Raw genomic sequence first — 20,135 nt, 5'->3', positions numbered from 1 at the left:
CCTAACCGATTATTTCACCTAGGCTCTTTTCTGCTCGAACAGATCACTGCGGCGACGGACGGATACTCGCCGCTACTATGTATTTGTTAAACTATTTGGTAGTATATCTATTACTTTCTTGTATTTTCGTTTGTTATCTTCTAATGGATCATTACGCCACTTTAAGTGGTACTAATAATTATAATTACAAGTAAATACACGTCTGCTTTCGTTTACCTCTTTATAAGGTATTGAATCTTCATAATAACAACAGTAATACGCATACATTTATCTCCTGTCATTCCTTCGTAGTAACTCTTTTGTGTCGGGTACTGTGGCAGACATCGTCGTTTTTGTTTGCCTTCAATAGTAGTCATGCTACGAAGTTATAAATTTTCTTATTGCTTACAACTTTTTTTTGTAGGATTTTTATGAAACCATTCACAGTTAATCTTTCTCTCGTTAGGATAGCCAATTGATGTCGATCCATACCAGCCTAAATGTAAACGTCCCTTCGCTATTCCGTCAATTTTCGTTCTCGGTCTGCTATTGGTAAATGCCTTCGAAGTACTGAATGTCTGCTAACCAAGAATATAGTTCTCACCACCCATCCATCCATCCATCCACCCATCCATCCATCCATCCATCCATCCATCATCTTTTTGTTATTGTTTGATCCGACTGATTCGATTTTTCTTGGAAAATATGCCCGTATGTTTCTCTAGCTGATCCCTGCGCCGCCGTTTTTATGCAGCTGAATGACAAAATGAATTGAACTGTACAGTTGTAATGTAACAATTACAATAGTCTTTCAAAAGCTATACGCGACGGCCGTGTTTGGGCCTTTACAAGAGGCTAGGTGTTAGCGGTCGAGATTTGTAACAAGTTTATTATGTCGATACGTGTTTGCAGATAGGCTGATTGTGTTCAAGGATCGGTTTAGTATTGATTTCTAGTTTTGTCCCTGTTCTATGTAAACGAGTAGTCTATAGCGTTCTGGTTGGCAACTTTGCGATGCGCGAATGACATTTGAAGAAGAACTCATGTAAATGCTTAGATTATGCTCGTCCCTACATACGCTAGCTGGTTCGGTAAATGCAACACTTCTTAATTTCGAAAACATCTATTCGCTGTGGTAACCACTATGACTTTCGTGTACAGTTTGTGGTTAATCCCTACGCATTTGTTGCACCTATCTCCGGCTAGCCAAAAATAATATAAGCGAACTCCTTTCTTCCAGTTACTTCCTCCCACGCTCTCCTTTGCCCCTCCTCCTCCTTAACGCCGTTACACTTCATCGTCCTTGTAGTTAAGTGCATTGTTGGCACAGGTCACTGAAGTAGTGAAGGACACGCAGCTTCCCGCTCTGGTATGACGCGACTCTCTTCGGTCATCTTTGTAAAGGCGCTGCAGCGGCAGCAACGTGGTGCATTGCAATATACATATGTAACGCAACTCAACATTAGCCGAAGTTGAAGTTAACGGGGAATAAAATCCCGTCCCAGTAACGCGATGTAATCCGGATGAGAAGCAGCAATGCAAGCGGTGACACAAACGTTACGTTGTGTTAGGGGATAGAGATAAGACAACACAGAAAAAAATGGTACATGTTAGATTTATCGATAATTCACTTGCCAGTTTGTTCTTTTGCTCCTCAAGGGTCATTGTTGGCCGAATATACTTCATTTGGCCCCTAGGATGCATGCGTTATATGCAGGCCTTGCTTGTCGGACAGACAGCACGAGGGGAGACCACGACTGATACGGGTTAACCGTAGGGTATCGCGCGGATAATTCTGGAGGAAGGGGCTTCGAGCTTCGTGACTTTTTGACATAAAAAAAGCACAAAAACACGAATAACAGGCATTTACAAAGACGCAAACAGGGGCATAAGTAAGTGAAGTGAATTGAAGTGAAGCGATGCCAAGATTACGGGCCAGCGCAAATAGACGTACTCTGCATCACCGTTACATAGGGTGACAAGAATGAACATGTAGTCGTTAATTAAACTCCTTTATGCCTACACATCTTCATGTCCTCCATGATCGTTTTCATACTTTCAGTTCTCTGATTTTCAGTTCAGGCATTTTATATGCTGATGCATAGCTGAAGGTCGGATCAGCGTGCCGACAACCGAACAGTTATTTATGCAATAATTCACTAACGAGCGAATCAGTTGCGAAATAACTGAAATGGAACCAGTCATACATAGCATCGGGCTCATTGCAGGCAAGCGATATATCTCTCTATGGCCTCCAGGGTTACTCCTTTTACTTTCAGCGCATTCTCAGACATATGCAGTAAATAGCATGCGGAAGGGTGTGACGTGGTGGCAATACATCTCTAGCTTCGTGTATCGTCATCGAGTTCTTTTTCATCCTGTGATTGATGCATCTGCTTGACATTCAGTCTGGCTTGGGAACCTTCTAATATGCAAGGACGAACGTAGTGTGCTTGCTTCGTGGGCGGGTCGGGATCGGCTTCACACAACATTTACTAAATCGGTGAGGTCGTACGCAGTAAAGTGAATACGTGGCGTCACGAACAGATACACGATTGACATATAGAACAGCCGCACATGTCACCCGAATGAAACCTTTACGCACAAACAGCTCGTTGCACTTTCCATGCACACGAGATCTCAATCAGTTACCGGTATTCAGACGAGAGATTGATCCGGGGATCCCGGCGGCCCTATCCAGCGCTGGCAATCAAATAGCGACAAGAGAACAGATACGGGGACATCGAATAATTGCACCGAAAAATTATAGAAATGTTTCAGATTGCAGAAGTGAAGAATCCAATCGTAAGCACGACTTCAAATTATTTGTTTGGCATAAATAGTTAGTGATCTATAAGCGTTACTCTTCTGCCTGCTTTTAATATGAGTTGTAATATCCGAAATGACAAATGTGAGCTTATTGCATCTTCTAAATAATACACTTCCAGTAATTTTTGGAGCATTTCGACGTTTCTCTCGTGAACACGCATTTATATGAGATACGCAGGACGACGACCGGCTGTGCGGAACTTCTTTTGCTGTGTGAGCGACATTCGCATGGTTCGCGGGCGTCATCCGGCGGAGACAAGTGCAGGATCGTACTCCCAGTCGATCGAAGCGCTAACCCACACGCTGGCAATGGCGGACGCAAACTTTTCTGCCTTATAAGTTGCCTCTACGTTGGCCACACCGCTTAGGCGAGGTGATGGTGATTACCGTCTTCGTTCGGAAGTCCTGTGAAGTAGTTGACGGTTGTTCTCGTTATGACTGATATTGTTGTTAGTGGTAGTGGTAACCAAGGCGACCGCAGGAACGTCGATGGTGGCCAAACTGACGCCGGTGGGTGCGTGAACCTTATTAGCAATATGAACGGAACTCGGGAGTAGAAAGCCAGTTTGTTCAGGTAACGATACCGGTGATAAACCGTAGAGAGGCGATCTACAACAGGCCAGATCGCCCAGCTCGCCGATATCGGAACCGACCGAGCCAAGAGAGCTAAGCAGGCCATAACGCGCACTGCCCGGCAGTCCGGCCTCAGCACCACCTGCCAGAGTAGCGCAGGGGGCTCCGACGCCGCCCTCGTTCCCGTAATCACTACCACCGCCGCCGCCAACCCCCACACCTCCTAACCCTGGTGGCCAGCTGGCCTTGCCGCTGCAGCTGTTTCGGCCGCTCTTATCAGCACTTGCATCCGACCTGCTACCGGCAAGACCATCACAGCCCACGAGGTGGCGCTGGCTATCCTCAAGTCCATCAACGCCAAACTCATCATTTTCATCATCACTATCATGATCAGCATAATCTAAATCATCGCAACCGACAGCCACCTCACCATCATCATCACCATGAACACTAACAGCAGCAACAGATGCATTGCCAACGTGGTAATCATTTGCCGTATCAGTAACGTGAGAGCCGTCCACCGATTTTAGCATAGCTACAACGACATAATGGTGGCTACCAGTACTACTAATGTGATTTTTGACTGCCGGCGGTCGCTGCTGCAATTTCTGCATTTTACTATTACTGCAGTTAGTGGCGAGCGAAGCAGATCGGCAAAGGGGTAACGGTTCGTTTGGAATTATTTCTGCTGCTGCTGCTGCTGCTCCTGAATTGAACAAAAGTGGAGATGATGATGATGATGATGTTGTTGTTGTTGTTGAGGTTTCGGTGGAACTAGTGGGGGTGATTTTAGTGTGAGCAGTACCATTGAACGTAGTGCTAAAGGTGTTTCTCGTTGTGAAATTGTTGTTATTATTATTGCTACCAAATTGTGTTGTGGTCAGCAAAGAATGGGTGATTACACCGTTTGCAGTTACTGTGGGCGAAGGAACTAAAACGGTGTTGGGCCCATTCCCAATGAACGGCTTCTTCAACTGGGGCTTACTCATGCCTTGGCCAATGTGGTAGTCTGTAATAGTATCTGTGGAGTTATTGACGCTAGCAGGATTACTCATTGTAGTTGTTGAAAAGCTGGCAGCAGCAGCAGCAGCAACATGAGGGCAACGATCACCCGCAGAACCATTTGTCGTGGGGCTGTTGACACTGCTAGTCGAATGGTTCGACAATAACAGGCTTACCATCGTAGCGGCCATCACAGTCGATGGAGGTGTTGTTGTGGATGTCCGTCGATGGCGGCCACTGTTGCCATTGTCACTTTGCTTTTGCAAGTGAGAATGGTCGCGGTAAATTATCGGGTTTAGATAGAGGGGATTTGTAATGCTTGTGGGAGTGCTATTGGTAGTACCTGTTAGATTGTGGAGACTGTTGCTGTTATTGTTGTTACGGCTGCTGGTCGTGTTATTGTTCCTGTTAGTGCTTGTAGTAGAAGGTGGTAGAAGGGGTATGTTTGCTGCCTTCGGGCTGGAAAAGTTGCTGCTGCTGCTGCTGCTGCTGCTGCTACCGGTGATATGGTTTAATACGGGATGACTGATAGCTTGGTTTTGGTGATTATTGAGGGTTGTAGTGGTTGCCTTGTTAGTATGATGGTTATTATGATGGTTTGGGGTGTTGGTGGCATGGTGAAAGCGGTACGAGATCGATACCGAGTGCCGCGCTCCGTGATGGCTGCCGAGCGCCCGCATCGTTTTCCAACGCTCGATGTGATGGCGCACTGAGTTCCGCACCTCGCCGTTCATAAAACAGTACAACACTGCTACCGTCAAACCCTAAAATTTGAGAGATACAGACAGAGAAAAGGACATCATCATGACAACAGTGATCGACACGCACGTACCAGAAAGACAGACAAGCTGCATCACACGACAAAGCAACAAGAAAACAGTAATAATACACATACAACATGCCAAACTCAACTACTGGTAAATGATAGTAAGTTATATCGGAATCGGGTAACCTTCGTTTAAATGAAAAGTAACTAACACAGCAGCAGTACAAAGAACCATACTTTTCGCTCGAAGAATTATATTAGTTTGATTCGTTAGGGTTATGCAAAATAGAATTCGACAGACATTTGTTCGCTGTATGAGGAAGAGCACTGTAATGCATATGGTATACGTTCTGCGATTTTGCGAAGGCCGATATATGTTAAAATATGTACACTGTATGTGTAAGGCCAACTGCTGATCCTACATACATGCTACATCCGAATGGAGGAAGCATATTCTGACGAATCAGCAAAAAGCCACATCGTCGAGAAACCATAGATTTGTTTTCCAAAAAAATATTTCCATAACTGGCCTCGTTAGCAACCTGTAAATAATGTTTTCGCAGTACTTTTACCTGGCGTTCGAAAGCGTTTGCCGTTACTTGTCCGTCTTTTCTATTCGCTGGCTACATTCTGGCCCCCAAGTATGGCCGTCGCCCTCTGCTGACTTTCAGTCAATTATTCTTGTCCTATAAAAGCCTTTTTGACTTCAGACGTCGTCCAATGACCTCGGTGCATTCTCCACTGTTAATCTCGGGTGATACTCAAGTTTCCTACCTTAGTTCTAGTTCACTGACCCCTTTCACATACCTAGAGTTAGGTCTCGTAGGTCCACTAAGAACTAAAGGATTTTGCAGTTTGAAAGGTTTACAATGAACACTGAACAGCAACAATATTGACTTAGACACGATTCGGCAGCCAGCAGAGTCGGGACGAAAAGCCGCTACCGCACGCATCGATTGCGCACTTTGTCCTTCTTTGAACGCAGAGGCGGTCCGATGAAAGAGAGGGATGTCACTGCATCTACAAATCCCGTCTTTTATAACTATGCATTCGATAATGCCGCCATGACCGCAACAAGCCGGTCGACCTTACGAGGTTTATCCTCCTCATTTGTCTCTGCCCAGACCAGCATGTACGATTCGAATAATATACTGTGCGTGCGTATTTTTTTGCTTTTCCTTTGTGGAGGGTGCATGCTTGTTATGTACGTGCAGAAGTGGCGCCACAGTACCGAATGATTTCAGAGCTGGAGAGGGCGTTAGCGGGCGAACAAAGGCACAGGTTGCCGTAACAGCGTGCCCCGTGATCGAACTTCACCGCGAAGGGGTTAAAAATCAAAGGTCTCATTTGTTTTGGTTCACTCAGTGTTAGACACTGACACAAAGGCTAGACGACGGAACAAACAATTAGTCCCGAATGGATACTTCAACTGTACATTGATTTGCAATGGTCAACTTGCTTGTGAAAGAAAGCTGGCAACGATCTGGAAAAAAAGCTCACACCAAAGATATGGGCTATTCAACCGATGGGAGAGAAGAGCAGCACTGTGAGACTTTTTTTTTTTTTTACTAAAAATGGTTCTTCTAAACAGCTTCGAGAATACTGAATTTACGTATTTCCTACATCTGACGATAAAGCATGGTTTCCATATCGAGCTGTTAATATTATGTATGTAATTCTTTTGAGTTTGTTAAGCTCCGCACGTAAGACTCCAGCGGATTGAAATCTGGCCTGCGATGCGGCAGTAAGTCGTTAGTCCATAACACGCTAATGTTCAGCCAGCTGGCGCTACGTACGAAACACTTAATGATTAAGCAATCCGCTTTTCTGAAAGAGGTGTGATGGAACTAAGTCCCTTGTATTGCCAGAAAATTTAGTCATGTTCATAATGGAGACATCTAATGATTCGTTCTTGAACGTTTTTCTCATCATTAACGAATTGAAGACGCCGTGTTGCTGCTTCATTCTTGAAGGAATTCAGAAGGAAGGGAAACTTCAGAATGATTTTAACAAGACCTATATCCGCGGCGTTCTTGAACACTCAGGCATGCCAGGCGTATCAGGCTGGTCGAAGTGCGCATCAAAAAGCCAAGCTTTTCAAAGTTGCATCTTTACATTCTTCTCACTAAGCCTTAGGGTTTTAACAAAGGTTCTCATGCCCTGCTCTCCTTCTTCTAGTATACAGGACTTTGTTTATGTCTTTTCAGCAGCCATGCGCTAAGTCACAGTGCAATAAATCGTGGACTACTGGTAACCAAAGAATAACAAACTTTACTGACAAATCTCTCACCGTACCCTGCAAGATTTCAACTGGAAATTCTAAAAATCTGCAACATTACGCCATCCCGATATACCATATCAGTGAAATGCAATAGTTAGCTAGAATTTAGCCCAGCTCGAAAATATTAGTGCTGATGCCGTGGATTCTTTACAGAGGTTGTCCTGTCGTGTTTCTGCCATTTCGCTTGATGTTTCCATGGCAGCCGCGCACTCAGTCGCGATATAGTAGATCATCGAATTTCGGTACTCAAGAAAGTCTATAACGGGTCCCTCCAACACGAAGACATATTAGAAAACGTATGAGACGATCGTATCAGAACGAGCTTCCTATTTACGAGACAATGAGTTTTTGTGATTTTGTTCCCGAAACAACAGGCTGCTTGCTATTCGTGTCAAACACAACAAGTGAACGCACGCTCGCTAGAATAGCAGACAAAATACATCACTTCTCCTAATATACTGCTGGAAAGTTTTTTAGCTCTGTGCCTTTAAAGGTGCATGTCGCGGGCAATATGAATCGCGTTCGTTCAACGTTGCTCTTACTTAACGGCTCGGATTTGATGGTACCAGCTAAAATTGTTAGAATGCCTTTATTAAAACTGGAGATAAGGCGCCTCGAAGAGAAATGTTTGCAAAGTTTTGCTATGTTTTACACTTTTACGACGACAAATGTACAAATATCGCATAAAGAACGGAACTGCTTATGGTCGAAACGACTCAAAGATTGTCCTTTTGTTTTCTTTCTGGAAATTACGATATTAAAAATGCTCCTCGTAGTTGTCAACTAGTTGAGCAAGACCGATACGCGAACAGCCATGATATCCCCAAGGATTTACCACCAAGGATTTACCACCAAGGACTACCATCAAGCAATTTTTGAGAAGAGCTGGAAGATAGGATGTCACATAAATCAACGCAAAAGGACGCAGAAACAAAACGAAATTTAGACTTTTTTTTTTTTAAAAAAGACTAATTATGGATCATGAAAGGTGAATTATATATGATGAATAATGTGCAAATAAGGCAAAGCCCAGACAGATGCGAAAGGAAGTGATGCTGTCGTTTGATGGTACTAGGACAGAATATGAGGTGCTGCCGCCTGGAGAAGTAATTCATTCAGACTTCTGCTTCCAACAGCTAGCGAGATCACAACAAGCCAGTAGAAAAAGTCGACTGCAATTAGTGAACAGAAGAGGTGTCATCTTCCATTATGAGAATTTTACAAACCACATACATTTTTTATCTACTCGGCAAATTTCGATGAGAGCTTCTAGTATATTCGTCGTACATTTCGGATATTGCACTATTAGTCCATCATTGACTTCGGCCTAGGCAAAACCTTCTAACTCATGTTCACTTAGTTCCAATAGAACCAGGGTTTGTCATAACATTTCATAGAGGTTCTCCAGTGATTGAAATGAGGTGTTAGCAAAAAAAAAAAAAAAAAAACTTTCAAAATGGCGCATACTTACTTCAGTAATATCATTTTAAACAATAAAGAAATGCTTCAGCTTTGGTCAGCATCGTTTGGAGATCTGTGTATCATTTGAAACACGTATATCGCCATATGATTTTGAACAAAATGGGGGGCAAATTCGTTATATGTCTATTACGAATTTAACCGTGTTCTATAAATCTAGTAGCAAAGCTTTATTGCTTCTAACGAGGTGCGAGCGCTAATGAAATCTGCGATAGTATACAATTAAATCTAAGCAAGTTCTATGCGTCTATAACATGTAGTATGCAGAATATAGCAAAATAAAATAGAGCTCTCACTTATATCTCTTTTGCTAGGGCACCATTCTTCCTAACGACTAAACTGAGAGCAGTGTAGTTATAACCTTTTTATCAGGCAGTGTTTCATAAATCTCTAGAGGCTCACGAATCCTTTTCCAGCGCCAGACAAAACATGGCGCGAATGTAAACGTATGATGCATAAAAAGAAATTACTAAGAGATCTCTAAAAGATCTATGCAGTTCTACTGTACAGTATTATCTGAAAATCGTTGGAACCAACAGTCACTGGCTGGATCAAAGCTGTCGTAAATATATTCAGATCGCACTGATTTTGTGGTACGCATGGTTAGCTTGAAAATATCTTGATTGGATATCAGCCCATTACTCAATATGCCAAACGCTATCTGGTCTGGTAGAGGACTGATCGCGATCGTTTGGCTTACTCGGGGCCCCGTTTCTGAAGACTAGATAATCCTTTTGCTGGGCTATATGGCGCAGTCTCAGTCGAAAGTTGTTAATATAATGTCTCCGGCCTAAGCGGTGTTCGCTCTTACATCCAGCAAGGGAAGCATTTTACTAGGCTAGATTCCTGTTCCTTGCAGCCAGACTAGCTCATGTGCTTGGACTGGTGCTCACGTACCTTGTTCTTGCCTTCAATAGTTGGAAAACAAGCCTTGCACAAAGGAAATTTCAATTTGGATAGGAGTGAGTTTATTCGTAAAGCATTTGTGCGTCTCACGCGCAAAGAAAGCTACAGGAGGACGTGGTATAGACGCTTCATAAATGAGCAGCTATTGCACTTCGCGGTCGCGGGGATTAGCGCGCAGACCTGGCTAGCAGATGGAGACTAAAGTAGATAGGCAGCCCTTATCGTTGCATTGGCCAGTGGCAATATATGGGAAACATTTTAAAGGCTTACTATATTCACTCGGGAAAGTAACTTTCGTTCTCGACAAAGGGCCTACTTTTCCCTAAGGTCAAAGCGCAAATAGCTTTTGAGGTAAATCAGATGGCCAGCTTCGAGCTTCCTGGACCTAGCGGAAGCGTAACTCTTACTACAGGGGTCATAATGCCAGAACCTAGCTTGAGATAAAGAAGACCTTATGGCGTACAATACTGTGCAACAGGTAGTGGCCAAAAATAAATCATCACCGTTGTATTGTTTATAGTACTGAATGTGTGCAGATTAAAGTACGTAATTTCATTTTATCTGAGGGAAGCTGAACCTGTTATAGTTACTTCAAAGCATCGTAGATTGCATCCATGACAATTATATTAATACTGACCCCGCTGGAAGATCAATATTCCAGCGCTTAACACCTCTGTGTTTGTTTGGATTGGTTAACTCAAGAAGTTTAGTGTTCCAATCCAATGGGTTGGGGGGGGGGGGGGAAGTAGTCCACTGCAAAACAGAGAATTAACTATACTAATACGACGTAAAAAGTCATCAGAATTATTTTCAAAAGTTAGCTTAGGCGCGTATATTGTTTTCGTAAAGATCTCCCGGTGAGTTTGATTCGATGACTGACCCAGTCGATCAGTTCTGTCTATCTAATACAAAACGATGAAAGCAGGGCAAATGCATATGCTACATCTTTAGTAAATTAGATACTTGTACGCTTCCTATATTGTTCGTTTCCTTTTTAGAACAGCAGTAGAATTCTGATGTCAGCCAACTCCGAATCGCATCGCCATATTAGATAGTGGCTGTCACTATACAGCTCGTCGTGGCTCGACGGTGTAAGGATACTAGAGTTTGCTTCGAATCAATACATATAAATTGCTTTCATAGCCGCTCTGTATATATACGCTTTTAGCTTGTTCACTAACGGCAGGTAGTGATATCAGCTGCCCTGTCGTCACAAGGCTCAAAGCGTGCCTGGTATGTATATCAGACCCGCGTTCCGAACGGAGCAGTGGCGTATAGCTAATAGAAGCTGAAGTGCGCTTGTCCCGACTTCGATTTACCCGTACAACGGCAATGTGAAATAATGATCTGACCTGCGTCTGCTACATCTGTTAATAATATCCTCTATATGTATAAACCCGTCACCACTGGTGTCATTGCGGTCGTATCGATTGGAGATTGTAAATCCAAGCCGATGGATTAGAGCAAATATATGCAACGATAAATATTTTCGCATCTTCCGACCCTGCGACACTCAAGTTGCTCCACCGCTCATGTAAAACTTGTCAACAAGTGGTCTTTGGCTAAACGAAAAGCCTACAGTAATTTTTTCGTGACCTGGTGAGAGACTTATGCTGTCTCGCAGCCAGTTTACCATCTAAATTATATTGTTTCACATGATCAATATTTAACTTATTGAGTTAATTTTTTCAAAAAGCAAAACATAAGTATGATATGACGGAAATGAAAGAATAAATGAATCATTATAACTTTATAATATAGAGTTCGCTGTCATTTTAAGCGGAAATCGATTCCAGCAACCACGTAAGTAAGACGTGCTAAGCAGTTGACCCTAATAACTAAATAATATTCTCGCGTTGGGTGCGGTTCAGCGCATTGAAGCAATTCTACTAATAATATCTTTGGTGGCAGGCACCCCTTGCTGAAAAATTGTATCGATATATATGCAAAGATTAGACTATATTCGGAAGACATTGTAACCCCGAATTGATTCATTTACCTGAGTGGGTATGAAGAGTGCCTGTAGATACTTGTATTCGTTTGGTGTCGTGATGACAAGTATGTAGCATCCCCCGAGCAACGGAATCAGAACAAGCAGGGCTTTAGCGGCTTTCCTGTATTGCTGAGACTCTGCTGTTGTAGCAGCCCGTAGCTTTGTTATTAGCACCCACATAATTTGCGCCAAAAAGAAGATGTTGATCTGTAATCACACGGCGTACATTATAGTACGAGCGAAACAGGCGTGACAGGCAGGTCAGAGATACGAGCGGACGAGGAAACAGGAATAGACATCTGACGTTACCTCGTTTCGAGACGGTAATACTTACAATTAGCACGGCAATAACGGGCACTGAGAAGATGAGATCGTACATATCAGGTACCCGCCAGACACAATCTGAAATCAATTATAATTCATCCATCGTAATTAACATTTTATTGTCATATATATGTACATAGTAGAGACGAAAAAGCAACATGGGTAAAAAAAAAAGTAACATATTGGAAATAATTACGTCAACAGATGCTTAGAGAACATCTCAAGCAACGTACGGATATATTATAGTATATGAAAGCTATAAGCTCCAAGACCATCCGACTAGAGAGAAAACGCCAGCGTCTCGTAGTACCGCTCAGCATGCTCTATACTTCGCGTCTGCTTTATTTTTGTACGGATCACTGTTATCAGTTAGTCAGGTTTACGTATTATAAGATGTACAGCACGCCAACTTCATTTATTTCTCTCTTTACGATACAGCTAATACAGGATAATATAGATAATTATGACAACACAACTATCCGACAGTTCCAATTTGAAGTGACACATTTTAACAAAATGGATCAAGTGTATGATGATCACACACGACTCCATATTGCCAAGTCATATCTTAGATCTCAGCATCACGAACAGGATAAATTATTACTTATCTACAGAGGCTTCTAAGAAGTATAGCAATTGCCAGATCGTCGTGTTTGACAAACTTCACGTACGTTGTTTTCTCTTAGTAGGCAGACATCTTCCGCTTCTACCACTCTTTACTTGTCCTTATGGTCGATATTGGCGTAATTTACGCTTTACTATCACAATATTGTACGTTGCAGGATCACAAACTACCGGACAATATCATCTGGCACCGCTCCAATGGTTCCGACCCGATCAAGCGGCAGGACAGAACAGTGCAGGCTTAGTCAGCCCGCCATCTAGGAAAAGGGCTGTCGTCACTGTGAAGGGCTCATCGATAACCTTATCAAGGTTGTCAACGGGCGATGATTAACCACAGTGACAAGCTCACCTATAATGCTGTGTGGTTCCTCGAAATTAATTAGGGTACTGAAGAGAGTATTAGTGAGCACCAGCTCTACCGTACCGATAGTCGACCTATAAGTTCCCCTTTGCCACGAAGTGCGGGCAGTCGGAAGTTTGTTTTTTCGCTGTGCCAGCAGCTCAGAGTCGCGCACTGAGTTCAACAGATTCCTCATGTCATTCGTGACTTTAAGAAACTAACAGTCGTTGTCAGAGATGAGAGATCCGGGTACGAAAAGAAAGATATCGAGCCAGCGTTAAATAAATCTGTCAATGGTAGCCTTTGATGGTACGAGTTCCAAATGTACGGCACGTATGCTTGTGCAAGTTAACAAGGTAACGTATATTTACGCTGGACTCTCTATCATGCATGCTTAGAAGGGGCCGCTGTAACCCAGTTTCCTTGACACGGTTCTTGAATTTAGTTGACGGTGGCCCGTAGGATTTCTGAAATGTGACGCACCCGTGAAGTCGCGATTTAATCACTTTACGAGCCCAAATGATTCAAACACGACGACTGAGGGCTGACAAAACACCCAAGAAGGTGATACGTATGATGGTGGTGTTGCACGAGAAGGCTATGTAGACAAGAAGCCCCTGGTATTACTATAGGATTCATCTCGCCGTAACTGAAATGCGACCCCTTCATAAGCCGCGTCATTGCCCTAGGAAACTGGAGCATGGTCGATTAGCTAAATGAATTAGCTTAGATTCATCGGCCCGTTCTTCTCTGCTTTGCTTGCTGCTCGTTCGTAAAACAAAAAGCGTCTTGGGTCCATCGAATATTTTGTTGCTCAGAATCGGGCGGAAGTGGCTTACGGCGGCAGTGAGTGATGAACTTCAGTATGTCGCAGCCCTCTCCCAACTGCTGAAACAATCGAAGTTTGTGATGGTGGCGTCGTGGAAGAGACTGTTGTAAGACGCCCAGTGAAGATTACGGGAGCGAACATTTGTTGAGAGCTTCTGCAAAACTCCATTGCAGCTAGGCCGCAGCAGCATACGCTACCTCAAAAAGATCACCAAAAACGTTACGGTGATATGCCGTAATTTTCGTAACAGTCGTGTTGTACTGGTGTGAAATGTACATATCGTTCAAAATCCGTGAGTTATCCAGTCCCAATACGCAAGAGTTCCAGCGTCAAAATATCAAGGGAAAAAAATTATTATCCTACCGCAAAGCCCGTAACCAATCAAAAGGTTATCGACTATTGCTCATGAATTTTGGATGGTTGTACGCTGGCCAAACCAAACCCCAGCATGATATTGACGAAAATTTGGGGGGAATTTTTTTCCGTCGCAGTTACATAGCACACATAGAAAGAGTCACATAACTGGTGTGTACATAGAGCTTTGACACGTTTGATAATTCCACGTAATGCTTTCTGTGCGACTTTGCTCATTTTGCTAACAGGGAAAACTGTCATCGGCTGGCCCTTTCCAAACGAAAATGTTTAGATTAGATTTTAGCACCATATATGCACGGGTACTGTTTACCGACAGAGCTACTCTATAACTTTAACGGCAACTTAAACGGCAACTGCCTTAAGTATGAATTGAGTAACACTGGTCTGGAGTAGCCGAATATGACTTGTTGTCTTTCTGTTACGCTTGTTACGCCGGTGACGACTACGTAATGAGGTATTTAATATATTCGATCTTGCTCAGCAAGCTACCTTCCACTCGAAAGCGAGGCCGTTAGTGACAAACGAGGAAATTTCCTGACCGTAGCTATCAAATGTTCCTGGATTGCGAAGGACTAGTGGTTCGTCAACACAGTATTCCTGTTGTTTCGTAATTCTGAAACATCGAAACTATATAAGAGCAGCCATCATAAAATTGGTTTAGTGATTTGACGCCGTTGGTAGACAGTATGGGTTCGCTAGACCCCTGAATCTCCGGCGAATAGAGTATTTTTATAGTGGGTACTGGCTTAATGAATGAGACAACGTAGTACATTGTATGCGTGCGCACGATATCAGTCCGGCTAGCTCCAGATCGAATAGGTACAACGATCACCTGCCCTAGTTTCAAATCACTGAGAGCTGTAGCTTCAGTTACCCACCTAAAAGTCCGCATAATACTGGCTAAAAGCTAATCGATGCCAACTGGTAATTCAGAAGCATTGGTCGTGGAATACTTCGTCTGGGGATCATCAAATTATCTGATAACCTGAACGGTATCAGTAGTGCACATAAAGGCCACAATGATTTCGAATTCGTAGCCGTAATGCGACATCGATCTGAGTCTGTGTGAGTGAGGCAAATATGATATCTCGGGGCAGTAAGTGTTGCTGGCTTAAGCACTTTTAAGTTTTTTTTAAGCTTAAGCTTAACTTACACTGCGATCAGATATGTCGGAGTTTTTCGATGAAGGGTGAGGTAGCTCTGTACCTACATCATGCACAGGGCAGTCGTCACTGACATCATTGTAACTAGCACAACTGATGCTGAGTGCATGTCTCATTGTTCGTCCCGCGAAAGATATAACGTGCAAGGTCTTTATACATCTGATAGACTTGTACTTCGCTGAAGCCCACCAAAGAACCTCGACTTGTCACTAAGCCCGTTTGCCGTTGCCGCCAGTGATACTGTTGTGTCGTGAATCAATGCTGGCACAACGAGAATGAACTTGATAGCAAATAGTCTAGATGTTCGGTCTGTGAAGCGATTATCACCTGCGCTCGTAACTCATGTAACGCTCTAAGTAGGCAAGGAATAAGCTTTTTCGATTCGTCCGTGTGCTCGTTTCACGCGACGCTGTGTATGTTCTCAGCATTTTTACGCAGTTCGTGGATGCTGCCGTCTCGTACGTCAACGCGTACTTAGCTAGTCAAACATCCAATTCGGTCAGTGACGTTACTGAACTTGTGTATTAGGACCTGACTGAACAGCTGATTTGCTGATTTTACTTTTGAGAGATGAACCATTTCCTTGTACATCAATATGTTCGTCACTTGAGTCAAACGACCTGGGTGCACTCGGATAACTCTCGTCACCGATAATTTGGCTCCTGATCGAATTTCGTGGTCAGCTACGTAGGTAATTGATCGGAGCTACCAATCCATCGGTAGCGTTCGCAACACTATAGGGCTAAAACCACTTCGTAAACTAATTCGTAAACATAGCCGATGCACTAATGGATCTCACCTCCGTAAACACCAGAAAAACATACAATTGTTATTCCTGCATGTGTTATTGATCAGGTTCATGCGCGTCTAAAAGCCGCTAGTGGAGCTGCCCATTGGCAGAAACATCGGCATGGGCCGATCCAGCAGCATCGTATCTGTGCGCCCTGTGCTTGAAATGCGCGAGACATAATTCCGCTTGGCTTTCAGCTCGCAGCTAGTCTCCATCTAATTCTCGACGTGGACATCAGCGGCTAAGTTCTCCAGCATTTCTTGACCGAAATCGTCGATTGACCGCAGGTGAACCTGTATCATACCGAGGCGATTCCGCGAGCTCTGAACGGTTCTCCGCGGCGACAGTCGCATCATTGGAAATTGTTCTATTCAACTTTTTTGCAAGCGAGTTTTGTCATCTTCACTCTGGCAGTTTGCTTTAGCTGATTAGTTTAATCCAAAAGGGGCGCCATGCTACCTGCAGCCGTTGCTTGGGTTCGATGTCTTGATACAGGGGCGTAAGCAACCGACATGATACGAACAATGATACAGTCACGAACGCGGTGATCCAGTCGCCAAAGTTCATCGCAGTGGTAACTTAAGCCGTAAAAACCGCAAGCGAATTTAGTCCGCGATGGCGCACATATGCACAAATAAGTAGGAAACAGTACTTTAAGACGCTGCTCAAAGGGACTTTCCCCCAGATCTGTTCGGTTATGCAAGGAAACGTAGGCAGTTTGAAACAAGCGCTTCATGGCTGCTGGCGGAACCAGGGTGAGGCCAGCGGGGGTGATGGGATAGCTTGGCAATTCGAATTCGTAAAATTTTGTATAGCAGAACTTGCTTCGAGAGATAGCATCAGTTTTATGAGATATAAAGGTACTTGAAATAAGGCAAAGATATATCATAGCGCGAGAAGGCTGTGACTTTTAAGACTATACGAGCATTGGATTAAAGAGACAACATTATTAGGGTAGGGCATGCGGCATATCGATTCTTAATTTACCCATTCTTTCTCCGTTCATGAAACGGCTGTTACAGATATGCGTATAATTATCACAGCATAGTTAAAGCAGATATTCGACGATAATAAACAGACATAACAGTAGTATGCCACTAAGCAACGTTTAATGGTAGCACCAGATGCAGAACTAGAAACGTTTGTTATATGTGGATAAAAAAGGCATACGTTGAAGCTTCGCTGAAGTTCGGTGCTTCTACGGAACACTTCCCTTAATGAAGACGGAAAATACTGTTATACGACGATATGGTATGTAAATTTAGCTAGTATTTATTTATTTGCTAACATTGGCTTCTTATGCTGTACCGCCTGTCACCTTGTTGCAGAAATGCTCAGTCTATCATAATGTATATCAGCTGAGTTTTTCTAGCGTTGTCCACTGTATTACATATCGGCAAAGGGATCTTAATCGCATTTAAACGTCGAATACACTTTACAAGACGCCTTGCACTATATCGCCGTTGTTCAAGCAGCCCTTCCCAAACCTCCATTGGAGTTGGTCTGCGGCTTCTTCGAACGAACATTTACGATGGCATGATACCCAGCATAACAGAAGGAAAGCTAGCGCTCTGCGGCACAGCATAATTGCTAGTCATTCTGTTGGCTCGTTTGAGGATCCGTATGGGATTCGGATTGAACTCACGCTTGTAGGCCAAAGACAGAAACATATTGCAAATAGTTTGCATCTATAAACGATGGCAACCGTTTTGTCGAACCCAGATCTACATGAACCAAGGACAAATCGTTGACCTATCACCGCACACATTGTATCTGTATGAAGCAAGTACCATAATTTCAAAATAATTTTCCAAATCATAGGCGTACATTCTATTTGAATATAGATTGAGGTCAAATCTTCAAAAAGGTTTTCGGAGAGAGGGATGCATGCATTGCGTATGTGTCGTCTCTATACCGCGACAATTATAGGCTAGCTTGATAAACTGTTTTCGTAACCGATCATGATTCTGCTCCTTGAGGCGTGATATTCTTCAATATGCATTTTCCAATAGGTAAAACACTATTTACATCTCATGTAACATATTGCTACAATGTCTCATTCGTTCTGTCCTAAACATTCTAGAGACCATTTTGGAGCTGCAAGTGGACTAATTAGACATTTTATCTATATATGCGTAACAGTACATAGGTACATACATGTCTGCTCGTTAGGGCTATTTTCTGAAAACGTGTCGTCCGTAGTGTACGACTTCTTGACAATTGCCCAACAAAGGACGACTGCTGCTGGCGTGCCCCAGCCGATAAACATGTATGCCGATAACTTCACCAGCTCTACGGAAAACGTCTTCACGACCAGGATGTACAGATATAGTCCTATAATAACAGAAAAAAAAAACATAAAATGCACAACAAGGAAAGAGAAGATCAGATTATTAAGTTGAACATGCGTATCGCATATGTAGAGAAATGCGACCGCCATTGCGTACTCATTACCTTATATATATATATGGCCCTAGTTTGCCTACAAGAATCTAAAGCACGGAAAAAAATCGACCGTTACGGCAACTAATGCAAAAAGAGAGAATTAGGTCTTGCCTACACTGCAGTAAAAACTCGTTTGTAGGTGCTGCCTTTTTTGTAACAGAATATATAACTCTTGAAATTCCGAAATACAGACATGATAATGTGAACAATTATGATATACTATATTTTACTCGATCTATAAATATATTTTGAATGTGGCAACGCTGTAAAATAGAGGAAACTATTTAGCCAAAGTCTAACCGTGGTAACTACATGGAAGCAAATTATTTACAGAACGTTTCACTCATCGTAGACATTCACAAGGAAGTCCCGATTAGGTTCAATCTAGCGTTCGGTCTTTTGTGACCATTTTAACCCCCAATACGGTCAATATAAAAACGAACCTGCTTATCTCCACGGGTCGCTTGCAGACTGATATATTCACAATACAGTTGCTACCTGTTATCAAATTACTCGTCCACTGCATACGAATTAAGCACAAATTTTAGCCTACTATATATTCGACAGTGGAGATCTGTATATCCTCGTCCAGCTAGTAAACCGCTTCCGGTAGAGTTCTATCAGAGCTAGCCATGATAACGGCGCACTACGCAAAAAACTGTGCATTTCTTATTAAATTATTCGATTGGTACCCCGCATCTAAGTTTACAAGTTATGGATAGTTGAACTGACCTAGCCTCCCAGAAACTGTTATCTGGGTACTAAGAATCGGGTCAATTCGTAGCAGTAAGGTGCGGACGGAAAACTTCTATATTGGCGGGAAAGGGTAGTTGGGGAAGTGGACAAGACCTAGAAAATCTACAGACCCATGATTGCAGCGGTCCAAGTAGCGCATAAAGTTCGAATCGCTACCTCCTAGCAAGATCGGTCGTGGGCCTAAAGATTGAGCCTCATTGTTCATGTTCTTATAATGTAGTCCAGATAATTAAGGGAGTACATTTTATATGCAACACGTGCAAGGAAGGCTGCAATAGTTAAAACTAAGGCGATAGTTCAGTATTCCAAGGCTGTTTTTTTTTTTTTTTTTTTCGCAAATACTGTTAGGGAATAAATTATGGTCCTTCAACCGTAGATAGTGATAAGGCTCTATCGTAAAAACTCATTACATCTGCAAATGAAAGCTCATCGTACCGTGCCATTACTCAGTTCTTTCTATGCTCAACTATGTTCTACGCGTGCGTGCGCCTACATTGCTAAATGGAGGCTATCACTTTCAATGATTATTGTGCATTGGGGGCGGTATGCTGTAAATGTAGCTTTTTGATATGCATCGAACACATATGCGACGCGAATGAGGGTGTACTAAAGTGGGTTCCCTTGGAATTGAGGCCGTAGGCCCTTTTAGAGCCTTAAGTTCCCGCTGCGGCATGGCCTTGC

At 43.1% G+C, this 20,135-nt stretch overlaps 1 protein-coding gene across 6 annotated transcripts in view; it reads right to left on the bottom strand.

Annotated features, from left to right (window-relative positions):
* Positions 1-206: 206 nt before the first annotated feature.
* LOC111263185 (diuretic hormone receptor) overlaps positions 207-20,135 on the bottom strand; it is a 134,484-nt gene continuing 114,555 nt past the window's right edge. For 4 of the 6 annotated variants that reach the window (XM_022838073.2, XM_022838071.2, XM_086969497.1 and 1 more), the window contains 5 exons: positions 18,411-18,587; positions 12,143-12,210; positions 11,815-12,015; positions 5,025-5,147; positions 207-1,386 (listed from right to left, as the gene is read on the bottom strand). In XM_022838073.2, the coding sequence (XP_022693808.1) occupies positions 1,267-1,386; positions 5,025-5,147; positions 11,815-12,015; positions 12,143-12,210; positions 18,411-18,587 (689 nt within the window). In that variant the 3' untranslated portion in view covers positions 207-1,266. Of the gene's footprint in view, positions 1,387-2,785; positions 3,214-5,024; positions 5,148-11,814; positions 12,016-12,142; positions 12,211-18,410; positions 18,588-20,135 lie in introns of those variants that run through there. The other 2 variants (XM_022838069.2, XM_022838070.2) reach the window with 2 other exon arrangements.

This window comes from Varroa jacobsoni, unplaced genomic scaffold (genome assembly GCF_002532875.2).
Source record: "Varroa jacobsoni isolate VJ856 unplaced genomic scaffold, vjacob_1.0 scaffold_742, whole genome shotgun sequence".
Classification (NCBI taxonomy): Eukaryota; Metazoa; Arthropoda; class Arachnida; order Mesostigmata; family Varroidae; genus Varroa; species Varroa jacobsoni.
Note: the sequence above shows the minus strand (reverse complement) of the source record. Positions and strands in the feature narration are given on the sequence as shown.